General features: G+C 34.3%; 1 protein-coding gene across 3 annotated transcripts in view; it reads left to right on the top strand.

Moving 5' to 3' along the window:
• The first annotated feature begins 1,200 nt into the window (after nt 1–1,200).
• LOC100372692 (trophoblast glycoprotein-like) overlaps nt 1,201–19,458 on the top strand; it is a 69,837-nt gene continuing 51,579 nt past the window's right edge. For 2 of the 3 annotated variants that reach the window (XM_078013557.2, XM_085505086.1), the window contains exon 1: nt 1,201–2,640. In XM_078013557.2, coding sequence (XP_077869683.2) covers nt 1,411–2,634 — 1,224 coding nt within the window. In that variant the 5' untranslated portion in view covers nt 1,201–1,410 and the 3' untranslated portion in view covers nt 2,635–2,640. Of the gene's footprint in view, nt 2,641–8,684; nt 11,414–19,458 lie in introns of those variants that run through there. The other variant, XM_085505085.1, reaches the window with a different exon arrangement.

The raw sequence follows: 19,458 nt of genomic DNA, 5'->3' as shown, positions 1-19,458 counted from the left end.
ACCGGGGGGGGGGGGTCCTGGGCAAAATGTCGAAAACGTATCCATCTTTATGTGGTCACATTTAAACAAATAAATGTTCAGAACCACAGCTATTGGGCTTTAAGAAAGGCAGGAATTCAGTTCAGGTGTAGACCAATATTTATTCCAGATGTTGAGGTCGGAATGTTTGTTTACACTATCAGCAGTTTATGGAAGCAATATGTTCCAGCTTTTATATTCAGGTTTAAAATCTGATCTCCTCAACGAAATGTATGCATTAGGCATGTGTCCCTCGAAATAGGGGATGACATCGATTCTATTGAATATACAATGTAAGCCATTGTGTGTAAATACCGCATCAAGGGTAGGCCCGAAGGCTGTACAAATTGTAAAAAACAAACAAAAACGGTGAATCTAAATAGAACGAAAATAACTGAGGCAGAGTTTAATAGGAATGAACACTAACAGTAGCGGTAAATTCTGGACGACACATGTATTGGTGATTTTATAGACACTATGTATGACGTCACGGTGTGTTAGGGACGTTACATTGGTTAGACGTGAAAGCATAAAACATAGAGATTGACTGCAGTGCGCCATCAGCGTATCAGTTCTCATAACAGACTTTGTTAATTTTGTTTGATTTTCAGTCATATTTCTGTCATTTGGGAAAGAAATAAGAATAATTATTCTAATTATGTGTTTTGTTTAATAACCACGACCGTCAAATTGAACCATGTACAACGTACTCGTACTTCAAGTGACGCTCTTTACGGCGAATGTGTTGATTAGTGGATTTGTTTACTACATTAAATATCTATACAGCTTACTGCACGAATTCCTTAATTTTAAACCATTAGCTAATCAGAGTTACACATTTGTCTTCAATTAAAAAGAGTAGAAGTGCGGCAACTAAACGTAAAAAATAATGATTTCAAATGTGGGGGGATCTTCAAGCGGTGTTGCGCCCTCACATGACCAACCATTCGTAAAATTAATCTGCTGTTCTGTTAATATCACCTTTTCAATTCCAAGATATGAGTATAGAATATTGTCAGTTTATTTTCCGGTCTATATTTTAAGTCCTTCAAAATGTTATATTTGCAAACTTTTTGCTACCGAATTCAATTCAACATAAATCCTGACGTCACGATACTTCCGGTAACGCGTCATAAATTAGCAAACCAAAATACAGTGAGTAAGTTTCACTCTTCCGCTACGAGAGAGTGGTAGCTTGTGAAAAGTTTTTCCGGTAGACGCCGTGGACTTTAACGGATATTTCATAGCAACTCGTCCAGACAGGATTCTCTCATATCTCGACAGTGCGTATTTTGTATTGTTAAGCCATTCTGCAAACTATCGACGCAAGTATCAACTTTCTGAATTTGAAGTGAGTTTCGTGCCTGTTTGTGTGTGGGCCATTTTTGCAAAATGGAGTCAACTGCCAGAGTCTCGTTTTATCATCTATTAACTGTTGTCATTCCATATGCGTTACTTTTGTTGTCGTCGACGATGATCGGGTCGGTGTCAGGGGACCCAGAAGCATGTATGTTCAACCCCAAGTGCCAGTGTGAGAGAAACAACAGTTTTTACGTAGTGAGCTGTATTGGTGTGGGCATCGACCCGGTGAAGGATTGTCCTGCGGATACCACGCATCTTTTCGTACAGAATAATCCCGGCGGAATGGAGCTAAAAGAAAACTCCATTGGTGATCTACCAAAGCTACAGACACTGAATCTCTCTAACAACAGCATTGTAACGGTAACCGGAAAGGCATTTGTTAAAAATAATCTTCCGATGTTAGAGGAACTTATTTTGGACAATAATAATCTGAATTTCACGTCCATTACCATTTTTAACACTCTCGAAAACTTGGCCAGTTTGAGTCTGAAAAACGCATTGTATTCGCCAGAAGCTGTCAACAGTCTCAGACATTCCTTGGTTAAATCGAATCTACCGAAACTCAAATATCTATGGCTAGACTCCAACCAACTCGTCTTGCTGCCGGTGCGACTTTTTTACGTCAATAAGGGGGCCGTAAACTCGCAGCGACTTGAGGTGATCTCCCTTAAAAACAATAGCATTGGAACCATCGAATACGGCACGTTCAACTCATCAGTTTTGAAACATCTGAAAACGATCGACCTCAGGGATAACGGCTTATACACGTTGGATAAAACTGTACTCTCGGAATTCGACAAGTTTCCCAATCTCACCATCAAGTTGTTTCCAAACACTTTCCGATGCAATTGTGACCTCCGGTATTTTCACGCCTGGATGCAGAGTACCAATGTCACCCTGCCAGGCAAAGAAAAACTGGTATGCGCCGAAGGCTACTATCCGTATGAAAACGCCAACCAAAACATAATGAGTTTAGATGCAGCAGACTTTAAATGTCAGCATGCGATAGCAGTTGAACACTACTTGGAACCATCTTACGTAATCCTCGGAATCATTCTGTCTTTCCTTATCGCGTGTATATTAGGAGTTGTATTCCTCCGCCGAAAGCAGATAAAAGTTGGGTTAAGAAATGTTTTTCTAGCCGCCAGAGAATCTATTGAAAGTGGTCCATATGGGGAGCGCCGTGGTTATGTGGACATCTCCAAGAATGGAAGGGAGTCTCCTGATCCAGACCCCCCAGCTGTTCATCTTTAAAACCAGGTATGTAGGGAGTTATAGTATATTTTTATTAGTAATGTTTTAGCTCCATGGATTGACTGATGCTTGGTGCTTTGACCATCATCATTTTTACAGCCAATATTTTGTCCATTTTTAAGTATTTTTTTGATCAATTTTGACTAAATGAAAATAATTTTCAATTCGTGAAAAAATTGTAAAAAATGTGATATATTTTATTTTGTGAGTGAATACGTTAATGTAATGACAAAGGTATGTCCATGGTCAAAGAAATATCTCCATGATCCAGTAGAGAGATTTACTACTAAAACATAGAGCAAATACTTGCTTACTTAAAACTTAAAAATAAAAATATATATTTTGAAATTCACAAGGAATCATAGAGGTCTTTTCAATTACCAACCTCTCGAAAGCATCAAAAGAAATTTCTTCACTATTCACTACTTGTGTGCTTATTGATTTGTTTGTTAAAATTTGTTAAAATAATTTTTTCTTCTGATTTTAACAAGCTTATAAAGAGATTAACCTTTAAAGGCGAAACAAAAGTGTGTTTTAAGTACATTTTCACAATTCAAAGAAAAATAATGATACATTGTGTATGTGATATATTAATAACCATACTGTGGTCTTGATTAGTGTTATTCCCAGAATTCCAGTAATTTTCAAAATGTCAACTCCACACCATAGATTCTTTGATAAAAACAGTTTAAATTATATCTTATGTATGTGTGTTATTTTCATAACAGAAAAAGATTGTTTGTATCAGTAACATTAAATATTTCCTCTTTGTTGAGCCAAACAAACAAATTTTTGACAAATATTCAATTATTTTGGTCTGGTTATTTCTTAAAATTATCACTACTGTATGCATCTTGTACTATAAAGTGGAATCCTAAAATATTACGAGTATATTTCTGCGCCGTTTTGTATGTACATATAGCATAATTAAATTTTACTTGTGACTGAAGAATAGATGAAACATCTCATTGTGTGGCTATCCACAGTCGCCTTATTTTCTACAACTGCTAGTGCTGACACATGTACAGTGTATTTCACTACAGAACTTGTATTCCAGTTTGTGATCACATGACAGGTCTGTGGTTACCATCTATCATAGTTGCCTTTTAGTTACCATATTGTATCCTCTGATTTTATAGTGTTATAATTATTTATTATAATGCACTATCCTGCCATCAACCAGGCCCGGTTGAATGCAAGCACCTATTGACCAAAGTTAAAGAAATGTTCCCCAGTTTAAGAACTTTCACATCAGAGAACATTTAATTGAAGATGTACTACTGTAAAATGACTAATTTCCACTGGGTTTAAATTTCACTGATTTACCATTTCAGGCATATTCAGTGAGTTTTAAATTCACCGTTTTATCATTTTAGATAATGTGTTCTATGCTAAATTTTACATATTCACTGGGTTTTAATTTAGCACATTTTCCAGTCAGCGAAATAAGCAAAATTAAAACCCAGTGAATAATTAACCCTTTTACAGTATTATATGATCTCAGTCAGAAATTAGACAACAATATTTGCTAGTTTATTATTTGTGAAAATTGTGAAATTGCAATCTCAAAACGAGTACATATTTACTGTGAACGAAAAAGCAATCCAACCAGCAGGATTATTGTACTCATAATAAAGCTCAATGTTTGGCAAACAAAATTGCAATATTGCTAATTTAAATGTAACAGTTTGTAATGGTAAGCTGATATGCATATTGATATTTTAATAACAAAACAGTGATTTATATTGCAATATTCTACAGTACATGTAGTTAAATTTAATTTAAATCTGTTTACTAAGGTATGACTTCTGTACGTTTGACTTAGATATTTCAATGTACATATAGCTGCATTCTCCGTTTGGAGTTGGAAACACAAACAACAGAGTTGCTTGGATCTGCTTTAGAATTCACCATGAAGCTGTGGTCCAATCTCAAAATTAAGCACCATAGTTATACCACAATGTAGCTGCCATATTTAGAAAGTCGGACACCATTTTCTGCTCAGACTGCTTCAATTAAACCAAGCAGACATCGATGATTTGATATCTTTTGATTTGTCATGTTAGAAACAAATCTCTCGTATAAACCAAAAATTTAATTTGTTGTAAAAACAATTTCATCTTGGAAACACCTCTGTATTTCACCAAAGTGCATGCACTACTAATAGAGCAAATACAGTACATACAATATCTGCTAGAGCTTCAGAAAATTAATCTAAGGTTAATATGTTAAGATGATTTTTTCTCAAATGTTAATTTAATTTCCATGGGTGAATCCCATCTGTGGCTGTGAAGGTCATTGCACTGTTGTGATGTACACATTGCAGTATACATATACTACAAGAGAACTGGTGATGGTTGTAGAACCATAACTGCCTCAGCTCAAAGACTGTTATGTAATATAATGGATGTAAAGGGAAATGTATTGTAGTGTTACCTCTGTGTAATTTACAATATATCTGCATTACCCTTTACTGTTAAGGACAATGTGGAGTTCACTTAAATGACTGGTAGAAGCAAGGCTGGGCAAATTTTGCAAAAAAAGTAGTTAGTTAGAATTACCAGGCACGCAATCGACACATTGATATCGAAATATGGATGATAAACGGCAAATGATATTTCTAGAGATATAGTTGGAATTGAAGCAAGGGAGTGGCCTATTATCTCATGAAACATACTCGCGCATATCCGTACATATCCCCTGGTCACCCTGTCTTAGTGTGTGTATGGGGGGGGGGGGCATGTACACAATCATAATAACTGGAAATGGTTTCAGAACGGAAAACTGTTTTATTACTGTAAATAATTATGAACAATAAACCCTGAAATTTAGAAAAACTATGGACAATAAATAAATAATGAAAATCTGTGATTTGCTGTACAGTTTCTAGAAAATTATAACAAGTCTCAGAAGTATTTGGACAGCCAATTTGCAAGCTCGCTAGCGAATTGGCAAACTGCTTGAGATGCTGAATTGTTCGAGTTACGGACATCGAGTTACGAAAACATCGTGTTACAGAAATGACCACGCCCATATTTTTGAAACCACGCCCAAATTGTAACTCAATATTCAAACATTAACAGAACTTCGAGTTACGGGCAACATACATTTTGGTTTGTGTTGCACGTCCACATTCAGTAACTTTCAAATTTTGTAACTTTAATTAGCAGTTATTCAAATTCGAGTTGGTAACTCATGTGCGTGTCTGTAATGTCGCAACAATGTTACTGTTATTATTGCAACAAAACGAGCCAAAATCGAATAATGTGAAGATTTGAAAATATGTTTGCCTGATTTCACACGTTGAACTAGTGACACGGAAGACATTGGTGAGTTTTTTGATTTACAATGAATCGTTATATAATAAAAGAGAGAGAGAGTCTGAGATGATGAAAATATGGAATGACGCCGATGAGGAAGTATCACGACTCTGGCCTCTGTAAAGTTGTGAAGATGTACAGGGACTAAGCCCAAAAGTTGAAAGAAGCAATCTCATTGCATGGTAAAAAATGAAAGACAGTATCTGGATGAACAATAACTACAATCTACGTTGCTTACTGTTAATTACAATTCGAGTTAAATAATTAGAAAGTTAAACAAAACAAAAAATATATGTTGCCCGTTACTCGAAGTTTGATTAACTGTTATTTAAAGTTCGAAATGTATGGTGCCCGTAACTCGAAGTTCTGTTAACTGTTAATTGAAAGCGTGGTGGTCGTATTTTACACGCGTTGTATACGTCGCTATGAGTCCCATATCGAACAAGACGCAACACGACGACTGTCACCCTTGAACATCGAGTTACAATTTGGACGTGGTTTCACAAAAGTGGGCGTGGTTTCAAAAACATGGGCGTGGTCATTTCTGTAACTCAATGTTTTCGTAACTCGCTGTTCGTAATCGATGTCCTGATGGCTACCTCCAAAATGACGAATGAGGTCGAATATTATTAGCGGTTGGATGTGAAAATTTATTTTCTCCTTCTTTGTGGGAAACTGTTTCTCAACTTGTCTCTTTATTCAAACCGCGTAAAAGCATTGTATATCACCTAAGCAATATGGACTCGCCCGAGTAGACGTGACCACAAATCGGCGCCAGCGAGATTTGAAAGCCAGGCAGTTAGCAAATTCGCTAGCGAGTTTGCAAATTGGATGCCCCAATACTTCTGAGATTTGCTGTAACAGAACCATAACATTTACAAGATAAACGTTTTGTTTACTAGAAGGAAATGTCTTTTGGCAGCATTTCTTGTGTTAATTTTGAACAAAAAAGCAGCAGATACTGTTACTGAAGTACATAATTTGCATGTTTTTTTCCCGGCCATTCACGCAAACTGCAAATAAAGGTTTTTACTGCATCCATAGTTGTTGTCACTTTGCAGCCGCAATGATGAATGCATTGTGATGTATTTTGACCCCCGGAATTTGACCTTGCATTCTAGCTACATTTACCTCCCTTTTATACCAGTTCAGTTTCCTTTTATTATTTCATCCAGATTCCATGACCTTTATTTCTAGTTTTCACTTTTATAAAATTATTTTATTGATCAAAAGAATTTTCACTCCCATCATGCAATCTCCCATAGTACTTCCGCAGACACAGAGGCGATCGCCAGCATATCTACAAATAACCTCGCTCTCAGGAGCTGAGGAAGAAGCATAGGGCTGTTACTATTGGTAATATGATCTTGCAGTGTTCTCACCAGGCATGAAACATTTGCCTTATATTTTTGTCTCAGGTTTTTCACTCTCATGAAACAAATTGTCTCACAAAAAATATAAGGGGCAGACCATTTGATATCAGGGGGGCAGGAAGATTTTGTGAAAAAGAAAATTCTATGACAATGCTTGAAAAAAACAATCCTACACTATATGCATGTCAAAATTAGAGACAGGGTCTGCTGAAAAATAATAATTCTATATCAGATAGGGGAAAAAAAGTAGGCTTCATTTCAATCTTTCTGCCCCCAGGATATCAAATGGTTCGTCCCTAAGGAAATACAAGTGGAAATTAAAACATTTGAGTACATTATTTTCTCTATAAAGTGATTAAAATGTTTCCTGTCTCTCTCAAGTCATGCATGGATGGGTAATTGTCTCGTACTTTTTAAACTGCTAAAACAATTCTGTTTCACATTTTTCCATTGTGAGAAATTCGTTTAATTGAAATTAATTAATAACCCTTATGTGGTCAATTCAATGTAAAAGTAACATATGATAATGTGCACTGGTATACAATGGCCTGTAATTAATTAATACTTCAACATTGAAATTTGCTGAATGCATTTCAATAAAATTTTACCAGTAAAATTATATTTTTATAGTACTTAGATGCAAATGGGTAATGAACAACATACATGTATATTTACAAACACTGTTTCTCTCAACTTTTTGCACTGTTTGACTTGCTGATTTGATTATTTAAATTGTGTTTAACTTTTAAAAAGTCCATTATCACCAATCGCCTATTGTTGAGACTATTGCAAAGTGTATTCAGTGTTATACCTGTAATGGAAACACATTTGATAACGTGTATGTCTCTCACAGAACAGGTTTGTAATGCCTACAACTGAGTTTATGAGCACTTACCTTATCTCTCAATTTGTCACCTGTGATTAATAAATCTGTGCAAGTAAAAAGCTTCTGGAGAAGTCAGCTGAGATCAAGGTGCTGTGAGTGTTCATAATAATGATGTAGTTTTGTTTTCGAGTTGAAAGAGAAAATGGAAATATACCAGTAGGAACCCCCCCCCCCTCCCTAAAAAAGGGGAAATAAAAAGTAGCTGGTATATTATTCAGCGTAGGTGGTCATTTAGGTGGTTACTGGCTGTTTCCTCTGGCTCAACTTTTAGTTTTCACATTGCTTAACGTGACATTACCCTTGAGTAGAGTCCATGCAGTTGTGCCATTTCGGTAAGTTTTGGTCATCTTTAAGTGATTATGCATATTTAAACAAAAAATGTTCACAACTATTGTCTCTTTAAATTCACCTGAATCAAAGTGTTTTTTAAGATGTAATTACAACATTTCTCATTGCCAAATTTTCTTGCAGGCACACCGCTGGAATGCATTTTCTGAAAAAGTGGGGTCGATGTCAAAACTATGGTGATAATAACATTATGCACATTTTGTTGAATAATGGTTATGAGAATTTATTATTATCCAGTCAGACCTGTGTATAGTGACCATCCAAAGTACTTAAAGAATAATTAAATACCAACATTTCAATTGCTTGAATAAGTAGCTCTGATTGGTCGAGATGATACAAGCGCAAGTGTGATTAAACAAACCACTGTTTTTCATGTTTAGAAGTAGGCCCCAAACATGAATAACACACAGAAGGGTTAAAGCCTTCTGTCAACTGAAAGTGGCAAAAGCAATATTTTGTGCTATAGATGAAGAGCTTAATAAAAGAAAATATGTCCCATGGATATCTTGGGTTCAAAAGAGAAGCATTAGAAGAGTAAATTTACAGAATTCTGCCAACAATGCAAAAAAAACAGTTTGCAGTTACTTGCTTGTGAAGTTTTGTCATTCTTCCAAACGCAGTCAGGCATACAAAACCAATCGTTATATTTATTTTGTTGAAATTATGTTGAGACAATTGCACATATACCATTGTTGTCATTAACAAGAAACTATACGAATATGGGTGCAAATTTGCTTCATCGCCCAATGTATCTATTATAGCTGTACGTCTTGTGCTATACTGACTTCCTTGCATTTACTTATAAAGCATGCATTAAGATCAGGATTGCTTTCATCTAAAGTTCAAAATATACATTGATCCATAGAAGCCATTTATGGTTGATCTAATGAAGGAAATACAATTAGGTGTAATCCATACTCTCTAAGTATCTGAATTTTAAAATCAAATATGGATTTACTGAGTTCAGTAGTCCTATTAACAGGTATAGCACCATAAATATTGGATATTGGTGGTGTGATTTGTCAATGAGGCAAATTTTATTTCACATGCATGTACATCCACAATGCATACATAAACATTCACTTTCAAGAAATCTGATATTTCAAAAGTGGTACTGTATTATTGAGAAAACAAGTTATTTTCTGCAATATAATGGGTTACTTAATACTTTCCTAAGTTTCAATTTCATGCAGTTCTATAGTATACAAATGCTGCATGTCATGGTTGTAAGTGTTATCGATTTCAGGACTACTTAATGTTTTTTTTAGCAAAATACAAAGTGATCTTTAGACAATGTTTCATTCCACAGAGATGAAAATGTTTTGAAATCAATATGTACTTTGATTATTTTTAGTTGCATTCTGTCTTTGTATAATCTGCAATATACCTATTAGCTCTGTCAGCTTCATAAGAGCTTTTGGGTTTTGTCCAACTATAATACAAATATGTGAACAGATAGTGATGTGATACACGTAGGTGTATTGATACAACGCAGACTTAACAAAGTAAAGCAGTACATTAAAGATTTACTGGTATGTACAAAATTAAAAAAAATAATCAAATATTTTTTAACTATTGAAAAGTAATAATAGCAGTAGATTTGCATGACAAATAATACTAGGAAGACTGCAAAGTTATGAAATATTTGTAATTTTAGCTCACAAATGTGTTTCGTCATTTACTTTTTCAAGACAAGGTCGACACTGAGATAGGCTCAGGACAAGGTCAACACTGATATAGGGTCAAGACAAGGTCAACACTGAGACAGACAAGACAATGTCAACACTGAGACAGGGTCAAGAGAGGTCAACACTGAGACCGGGGCAAGAGAGGTCAACACTGATACCGGGTCAAGAGAGGTCAACACTGAGACAGGGTCAATAGAGGTCAACACTGAGATAGGGTCAAGAGAGGTCAAGAAAGGGTCATCACTGAGAGAGGGTCTAGCAAGAATAGGGTCATGAGTGAGAACAGAGTCAAACATGATCACAGTATTATGACAGGGCCAAGACAAGCTGGAATTGCCTCAGTATTATGACAGGGCCTAGACATCTGGAACTGGGTTAATTCTGAAACTGCATGAGCTAAGACATGAATTGCATGAAAACTGGAATGATTTCTTTCAAATGTGGATTTGACAAGTTAGACGTATACAGTAAGTTAAACAAGCTTATTGAATAGATCCAGTATATGACTGTATATAAGACATAATTTAATTTACAAAGCAGTTGACAATTTAAAGGTTATATACATGTATGCCAATCTTTCTATAGTGTGTGTAATTACTTCACAGAAAGAAATCCTATTCCTTGTCTTCATGAAATTACATCACAATATTTAATATACATCTGTAACTTGATTAGTGTATATATTTGATTATTTTGCTGCAGTCAGTAACAATATTACAGTATGTAATTTACAATAACACAGCGTACTTATAAACCACTAAATTCTGCTATCACAAGTCAATAACACAGTGAGTTATAAACCGCTAAATTCTGCTATCACAAATGTACGTCATTGGATAATTGACAGCATTTATCAAGGGAATTATATTTCACAAAAATGTCGCTGCAAATTGTTAAATTTTTTGTAATTTGTATTTTCACAGTTTGATGATTCAATTGCATTTAATTGAAATTCACCATTTGTGACTGGTGAAGTAATAACGGAAACCTACCATGACATGCTATGGCCAGACTTGTAACATGATATGTACTACTGTACAAAGCGTACTGAGTTGTCAATTTATCAATTTTGATGTTTCATGTGTGTTTACCTATACTGGAGAAATATTAATTAATATTACATGTATATTTCGTCAGAAAAAATAAAATGCAGTCAAAACAGTTTTTAGCTCCGCTGTCGACTTTGTCAAGCGGAGCTTATCATATGAGTGATTGTCTGTCGTCGTCCGTGTCAATGTTTTACTTTTTCGACTTCTTCTTGAAAACTACAAACCTGAATGCTTTGATACTTGGTGTATATGTACCTTGGATAGACCTCTCTCAGATTTGTTCATTTCATGATCATATCTTCAATTCTCTAATTTTGGTGAATATTTTTGTCATTTTTGGTAAAAAGTGATATTTTTGACTTCTTGTTAAAAACCACAAGTCCAATTGCTTTGATATTACATATATAGGTACTACATGTGGACCACTCTCAAATTTGTTCATTTTGTAATGATATCGTCAATTCTCTAATTTTGGTGAATATTTTTGTCATTTTTGGTAAAAAGTGATATTTTCGACTTCTTGTTAAAAAGGACAAGTCCAATTGCTATGATATTATTACCGGTACATATATAGGTACTACATGTGGACCTCTCTCACATTTGTTCATTTTGTAATGATATCTTTAATTATCTAATTTTGGTGAATATTTTTGTCATTTTTGGTGAAAAGTGATATTTTCTTCTTGTTAAAAACCACGATCATTTATGGTGAAAAATGATATTTTTGAATTCTTGTTGAAAACAGCAAGTCCCATTGCATTGATACTATACGTATTGTTCATTTTCTAATGATATCTTCTGTTCTTTAATTGAAATGTGCATTGCTAACAGCGGAGCTATCTCAGCCGAGAGGCTGCTTGTTTTTTCTGTATTTTGCATGCATCTCTAATTCTTGTGATTAAGTGAAACGAATTTATATGCAATACTGAAATTACCGGTAAGTTTACACCCAAATTAAATTCTAGTGGCAGATAGGGTATCGTACAGGTATTTGAAATTTATAGTTCTGTGACTGGAGCAAAGAACACCGCTGCTTATAGTAGTTTGAATTGTCAGGTTTGTTTCATTACATACCGTAAATCTGTATTAGAAGCCACATCCCTGATAGAAGTCGCACTCATTCTTTTTGAATAATTGAGAACCAAAAATTCACCATTTCTCATATGTGTAGATGCTCTAATAGAAACCACATTCTCTCTGTTGCATTGTACCATTTTAATACAGATTTCACAGTCCTGATATAGAGATAGCCTCACCCTCTCAGATTAATCCCTCCTTAATGTCAGTTTAATACCTATCCTAAAATTCAAAACCTTTGTGTTATTTGCCCTTGATAGATAATGGTGTATACTCAGCTGGCATCACAAGATAATTATGTAGAATTTTCTTGTTACAAATAAGGAGTCAGATTATGACAGTTTGTGTACAACAATGCAGTCAAAGTACACAGTCACTTCATGATCAGTGAAATCAAACCTCAGTATAAAATATGATAGATTAGCTGCTAAAATGTTTAAAAAGCATATTAAATATTTGCGGAGTCTACCATAATGGTATTATTGATTGATAGTTCTTACAAAAATGTATATGTATACTGAGAAGTCAAACTGCAGTTCAAGACATAACTGGGGAATTAATCAATTTAAGTGAGAGGAGGTAGGGGGGCAGATACTGTTATTAATTTATCACTAATTTTGCTATTTTCGCTGATGTGTAAAATCTGCTAAATTAAATATACATGAACATGTAAAATAACAATAGAACTCATTTTCTAGACATATTTGTTAAAACACAGTGAATATGATCAAAACATCCAAATAGTTAAATTAAATGTCAGTGAAAATAAATGGTTTTACAGTATTATGGTTGCTTCATGGTATCATCAGATTAAATCTGGTCTTCTTTTCATGTCATGCAAATACAGTAAAATACTTTTTTAGCTCCGCTGTCGACTTTGTCGAGCGGAGCTTATCATATGAGTGATTGTCCGGTGTCGTCCGTCGTCGTCCGTGTCAATGTTTTACTTTTTCGACTTCTTCTTGAAAACTACAAGCCTGAATGCTTTGATACTTGGTGTATATGTACCTTGGGTAGACCTCTCTTAAGTTTGTTCATTTCATGTTGATATCTTCAATTCTCTAATTTTGGTGAATATTTTTGTCATTTTAGGTAAAAAGTGATATTTTCGACTTCTTGTTAAAAACCGCAAGTGCAATTGCTTTGATATTACATATATAGGTACTACATGTGGACCTCTCTCAGATTTGTTCATTTTGTAATGATATCTTTAATTTTCTAATTTTGGTGAATATTTTTGTCATTTTTGGTAAAAAGTGATATTTTCGACTTCTTGTTAAAAACCGCAAGTCCAATCGCTTTGATACTACATATATAGATACTACATGTGGACCTCTCTCAGATTTGTTCATTTCGTGATGATATCTTCAATTCTCTAATTTTGGTGAATATTTTTGTCATTTTTGGTAAAAAGTGATATTTTCGACTTCTTGTTAAAAACCACAAGTGCAATTGCTTTGATATTACATATATAGGTACTACATGTGGACCTCTCTCAGATTTGTTCATTTTGTAATGATATCTTTAATTCTCTAATTTTGGTGAATATTTTTGTCATTTTTGGTAAAAAGTGATATTTTCGACTTCTTGTTAAAAACCGCAAGTCCAATTGCTTTGATACTACATATATAGGTACTACAAGTGGACCGCTCTCAGATTTGTTCATTTTGTAATGATATCTTTAATTCTCTAATTTTGGTGAATATTTTTGTCATTTTTGGTAAAAAGTGATATTTTCGACTTCTTGTTGAAAACTGTAAGTCCGATTGCTTTGATACTATTCATATTGTTCATTTTCTAATGATGTCTTCAGTTCTTTAATTGAAATGTGCATTGCTAACAGCGGAGCTATCTCAGCCGATAGGCTGCTTGTTTCCTATATTTTACATTCAACTCTTCAAAATTCAGTGAAAATAAAATCCACACAAAACACCCAAAACAATTTTTCAGGCAAAATTGAGTATTTTACAGTAGTTAACATGTAAATGACAAACCTCGTGTAATAAAATCATATATATGTAAATTATCAGAAAATTAATTTGAAGCTGTGTTTACATGTCAAATTATCTGGAATAAATAGTTATATGCAGCCACCTAAATTACTACTGCATAAAATAGCTTTTTTTTTTCAAAATTAGTTTGAGTTTCAAGTGATTATTTTTCTCCCTCAATGTATATGTAAATATCAATCACAAGTTTATCTTATACTTGTACAGTCAATCTATGATTTTGTTTGTGTGTGAAAAGTACTCATGCACCATATGTGGCATTCCTGCAAACCTTGGGGACTCATAAATTTGATGACCTCTGTGTAAGCAGGTGCATTGGTGAATCAATACTCATTGAAAGATACATTTGAGGTTTTGACCTTTGTCATTAAAGCTCTCCACATATTCCATCCATTATTTTTCTATGTATAAATAAAATGATTTTTATTACCAGTAATTAATTAATTTGCATGTTTTATAATTAATTTGCACGTTTTATTAAATAATTAATTTGCATGTTTTAAATTGAGGTAAGTATCAGCTTTACAAATGCATTAGAACTGCTTATTTAATTATGTATATTGGGTTTCATAAAAATAACTGCTTGTATACTTATTTTGTTATAATGAGTTATTTTAACAATTTGGGAATTCTACTGCACCAGGATTGTTAATTTCAAAGGTATCTGACAGTAGAAAGTAAATATGACTGTTTATGTACCTAGGGGGTCACTCCTTCTATTCTGAAAATAATAAAATTGACGTTTCTTTGACTTTCAATTTTTGATTGCTGGCAAATCAGTATGTTTCTTTATCAATGCTTGGTTTTACGTTTTTTTTTTTGTAGAGTTCTTTAATCAATTGCATAAATTTGGGACCTGCATTTCACACATTCTTTGTTGTTTGCACATAATATAATAGGAGGAATTTTTTTTTCTGTCTTAAAAAATGTTTTTGCAGTTATACCAGTTTCAGTCTTGTAAGGTTATTCCAATCCCTGACAACATTTTTCAGATGATGACCTTAAACCCAATGTAATACTAGTATGTCCTTTTGGTAAAAAAAAAAAAAATTATAGAAAAATTTCTACCATATTTCTTTTATTAGTAGCACCGAAATTATGTCAAAACAAGCTGTATTCTTAAAATTTAAAATGCAATTCAAAGTTGTTTTATATGTGCTTCTGGTAGAGATATGCTTCTAATACAGAGCAAATACAGTATACAAATTTTTGAAGTTTTGCACCCAACACTCAGGCGGAGAAGACATAAAATTGGTTAGTCCATCAGATTTAGTAGGTACTTAGAGCCATCCAGAAGAGTATGAATGCAAATTAATATGCATAAGGGAAGAGTAGGAAATCAAACGGGCGGTGCAGCCCGGTCATTACCGCGGTGGTGGTGGGTGCTCGCCGGTCGACCGCATTTTTTGCAAATTTATGCATAGATTCCATGACGCCGGCTGACCGTGGTCTTCCGCGGTGGGTTCGCACAGCAATTCACACTTATTGTCAAGACCATTAATGAACACAAAGAACTGGGAAATTAAAAGGTTCACAAAGTTCTAATGAAAAATTAAACCAATTTGGCTGAGCCAAAAGCTGGGAAACTAGTCTATAATAGTTGACATTATTTTATTTGCCTGAGCCTTGGAATAAAATCACAAAACGATCCAGAAAGACGTAGAGATCAACATAATATAAAATATAATCGCATTCATTATTTTGTGAATATATATCATGCATGGTCTCAGAAAATGTTTAGAAAGATTAATGTTTCGCGTAGACCAAATATAATCACGCTTAAGTATAAATTCAAAGTGTTTTAATACATTGGTGAGAGGTCGCATTTACGTGAACAAGAACATGCACTAAGAAGGAAAAGCAAGCCAAAGTCGAAACGGGGTGTATCATGGACTTGGTACAACATGTGCTGCGACAATTGAGTGATCGTCGACATCATTTTGGGGCACAATTGAACTTCAAGTACGTTGCAAAACTTGCTACGCGGCGATGCTGACATCAAGTGTGTGTTGACCGACGTTTGACCCCCAAGTCACGCACTGAACTGGCGCATTACCTTAGCAACCCTTTTCTTTCTTGGTCCGCGCTTCAATCTCGTAAATTATTTGTTATATCCGGCGGTACTGTAATAACACAACTTGTATCCAACTCTGTACTGGCTTTGAATATTTCAACATCGTTTACTTAGTGTGCTGCTTTTCTAATAACGCAAATATGTTTACAGTATTGCACGGGCTCTAAGTATTTCAACTTTGCAATGTATTGCTTTTATAATAATTACGCAAACTAAGTTATTAGCTCCGCTGTCGACTTTGTCGAGCGGAGCTTATCATATGAGTGATTGTCCGGCGTCCGTGTCAGTTTTATTTTTTCGACTTCTTCTTGAAAACTACAAGCCTGAATGCTTTGATACTTGGTATATATGTACCTTGGGTAGACCTCTCTCAGATTTGTTCATTTCATGATCATATCTTCTACTTTTGGTGAATATTTTTGTAATTTTTGGTAAAAAGTGATATTTTCAAGTTCTTGTTGAAAACCGCAAGTCCAATTGCTTTGATATTACATATATAGGTACTACATGTGGACCTCTCTCAGATTTGTTCATTTTGTAATGATATCGTCAATTCTCTACTGTAATTTTGGTGAATATTTTTGTCATTTTTAGTAAAAAGTGATATTTTCTTCTTGTTAAAAACCACAATCATTTATGGTGAAAAATGATATTTTTGAATTCTTGTTGAAAACAGCAAGTCCCATTGCATTGATACTATGCATATTGTTCATTTTCTAATGATATCTTCTGTTCTTTAATTGAAATGTGCATTGCTAACAGCGGAGCTATCTCAGCCGAGAGGCTACTTGTTTTTATTATTGTTGGGACACTAACCCGGGCTATTGGGTCTGTGAATATTTCAATATTACCGACTTGATAATGCGTTGCATTCGTAATTATTACGCAAATATAAACATGGGCGCATTTAAATCATTGAAAAAGATAGTCAGGTCTCGGAGTCAGGTGTCTAACGAAAGTCGAGAACATATTTTAAATACTTGTGACTCATCGGTGAATTATTTTATTCGAAAAAAGTGAATATGTAATATTAACCATACAATAACATACAATATTATGCGTAATGTTACATTTATAATAAACTTGCAGCGCACTTCGATCGCATTATCCGCGTACATTTCGACTGAACTCTAATAACCACGTGTTTGAATTACGTGCACCAATGGGCAATGACCTCAATGAGTTCACGCACTGACATTTAAATTCGGGCCACCCAGTTTGACGCAAAACGATATAGTTACTTAACATTTGTTCAAAAAATCGGTAAACTCTCGCTAAGAGTTAACTTAAAGGCAACGTCGTTTTTGACCAAAAAAAAAACAAAACATGTCAATACAAGATTATGTGTGCAAGGTTAGATTTATAGAACGTACATGACCGCTTAACTCTGTGTTTTTTTTAATAATCATGTCCCACGTGAAACACAGGAGACATTTTAGTTCGTCCATTTCTTGTTTACCGATCTTGAACTTTTTGTCTGGAATGCGATACAGGCAAAGAATAAATATTAATGATACCCACCGTTGTCAAATCAACAAGAGGCTCGAATCAGGAAGGCTCTGCTATTTAAAACTTTGTAAATATCATTCTTTTCATGTGGTAGACTTTATTCAAGTGTAACAAACGTAAGTGAAATGTATGGACGAGTCATAATACTCGTACCTTCGAAAGTTACGACTTTTACTCTTGGAATTGGTGATAAATACATGCATAAAATACAACATTGTTTCACGCAACAACAATTTGTATACAGCATTGGACTTATGGATTTTTTTATTAATAAAATACGTGGGCCGATAATATTACCATATGCTTAGTATTTCCATGCCAGCGATGCTCGTAACCTGCTCGATTTAAAAACAGCTATTTGTTTCAAAGACTCATGGAATCACAAAGGAAACTGTTTAGTATGTATTTCACACCTTTCCTACGACCGCGGTTGCAACCGGTACCGGTGGCCACCACGGTAGAGACCCCTAATTATAAGCAGTCCACGGCTCTCCCCGGTGTACCGCGGAGAGCCGCGGTGAACCGCCCGTTTGATTTCCTACTCTCCCCTAAGTTGTATTATATGTTTTAGAGATGGTAAATTTGAGAAAACTGTTTGAACACACATGTTCTTATACAGTGTATTACTTTGAATATCAGTTCAGTTGTTGGATTTTCTGATTCATCTTTTGATATCTACCTGCCCTGGCCATATTTTAGTAAAAAAATTGTCTTTTTTATTCAAATTGTTTTCTGTTCTGATTTTGGGTCAGTGTTTATAATTCGGTATTGCTTTAAATAAAAAACCATCAAAAATGACATTTGTAAAGCTGAAAAGAAAGAAAATTTATTTTATCGATTTTGTCTTTCATGTATTGTATCTTCTTTAACTAAGTCAACAGATCATTTATTTTCTATATTTTTTTATTCAACATTTTTTATCATGTTGTTGCCAATAAAATATCATATCCATTTAATCCAAAATCATAAACATTTTAAAAATATTCAAAATGTGCAGAATATGGTGTCACAAACAAGGCATTAAATTGCTTGATGAAGCTTCTAAATTTGTGCATATACATGTATGTTGAACTTTGCAGTAATTTTCAATCATGTAGTTGCACTTTAACCTTAGCAGGTTAATATTAAAGTGAAAAATTTATAAAGAAAAAATAAATAATTGATCAACCAGATTAAATGGGCAATCTGTTTATTTATTTATTTTGTAATTTGTCAGTGGTTGGTTGCTGGGTGAGTAGATTGGTTAGTGGTAAGGTTGGTTGGTCAGTCAGATAGGTTTGTGACAAGGTTGTCTAATCGTTTTGGTTATCCCTAAACCATGGAGTATATTGCCCCTGCTTAATAATTGCCAATAAAACATAAACCTTATTAACTATCAAGGATCTCAAAGCAGCAAGATTTTCCTCACTTCAGTGTATGTACATTTTATTCATGTAAACTAAGATGTCATTGCAAAATTGATTCAATGAATGCAATAATTGACACAGCTCA

This window comes from Saccoglossus kowalevskii, chromosome 11, assembly GCF_978046115.1.
Source record: "Saccoglossus kowalevskii chromosome 11, keSacKowa6.1, whole genome shotgun sequence".
NCBI lineage: Eukaryota > Metazoa > Hemichordata > Enteropneusta > Harrimaniidae > Saccoglossus > Saccoglossus kowalevskii.
Note: the sequence above shows the minus strand (reverse complement) of the source record. Positions and strands in the feature narration are given on the sequence as shown.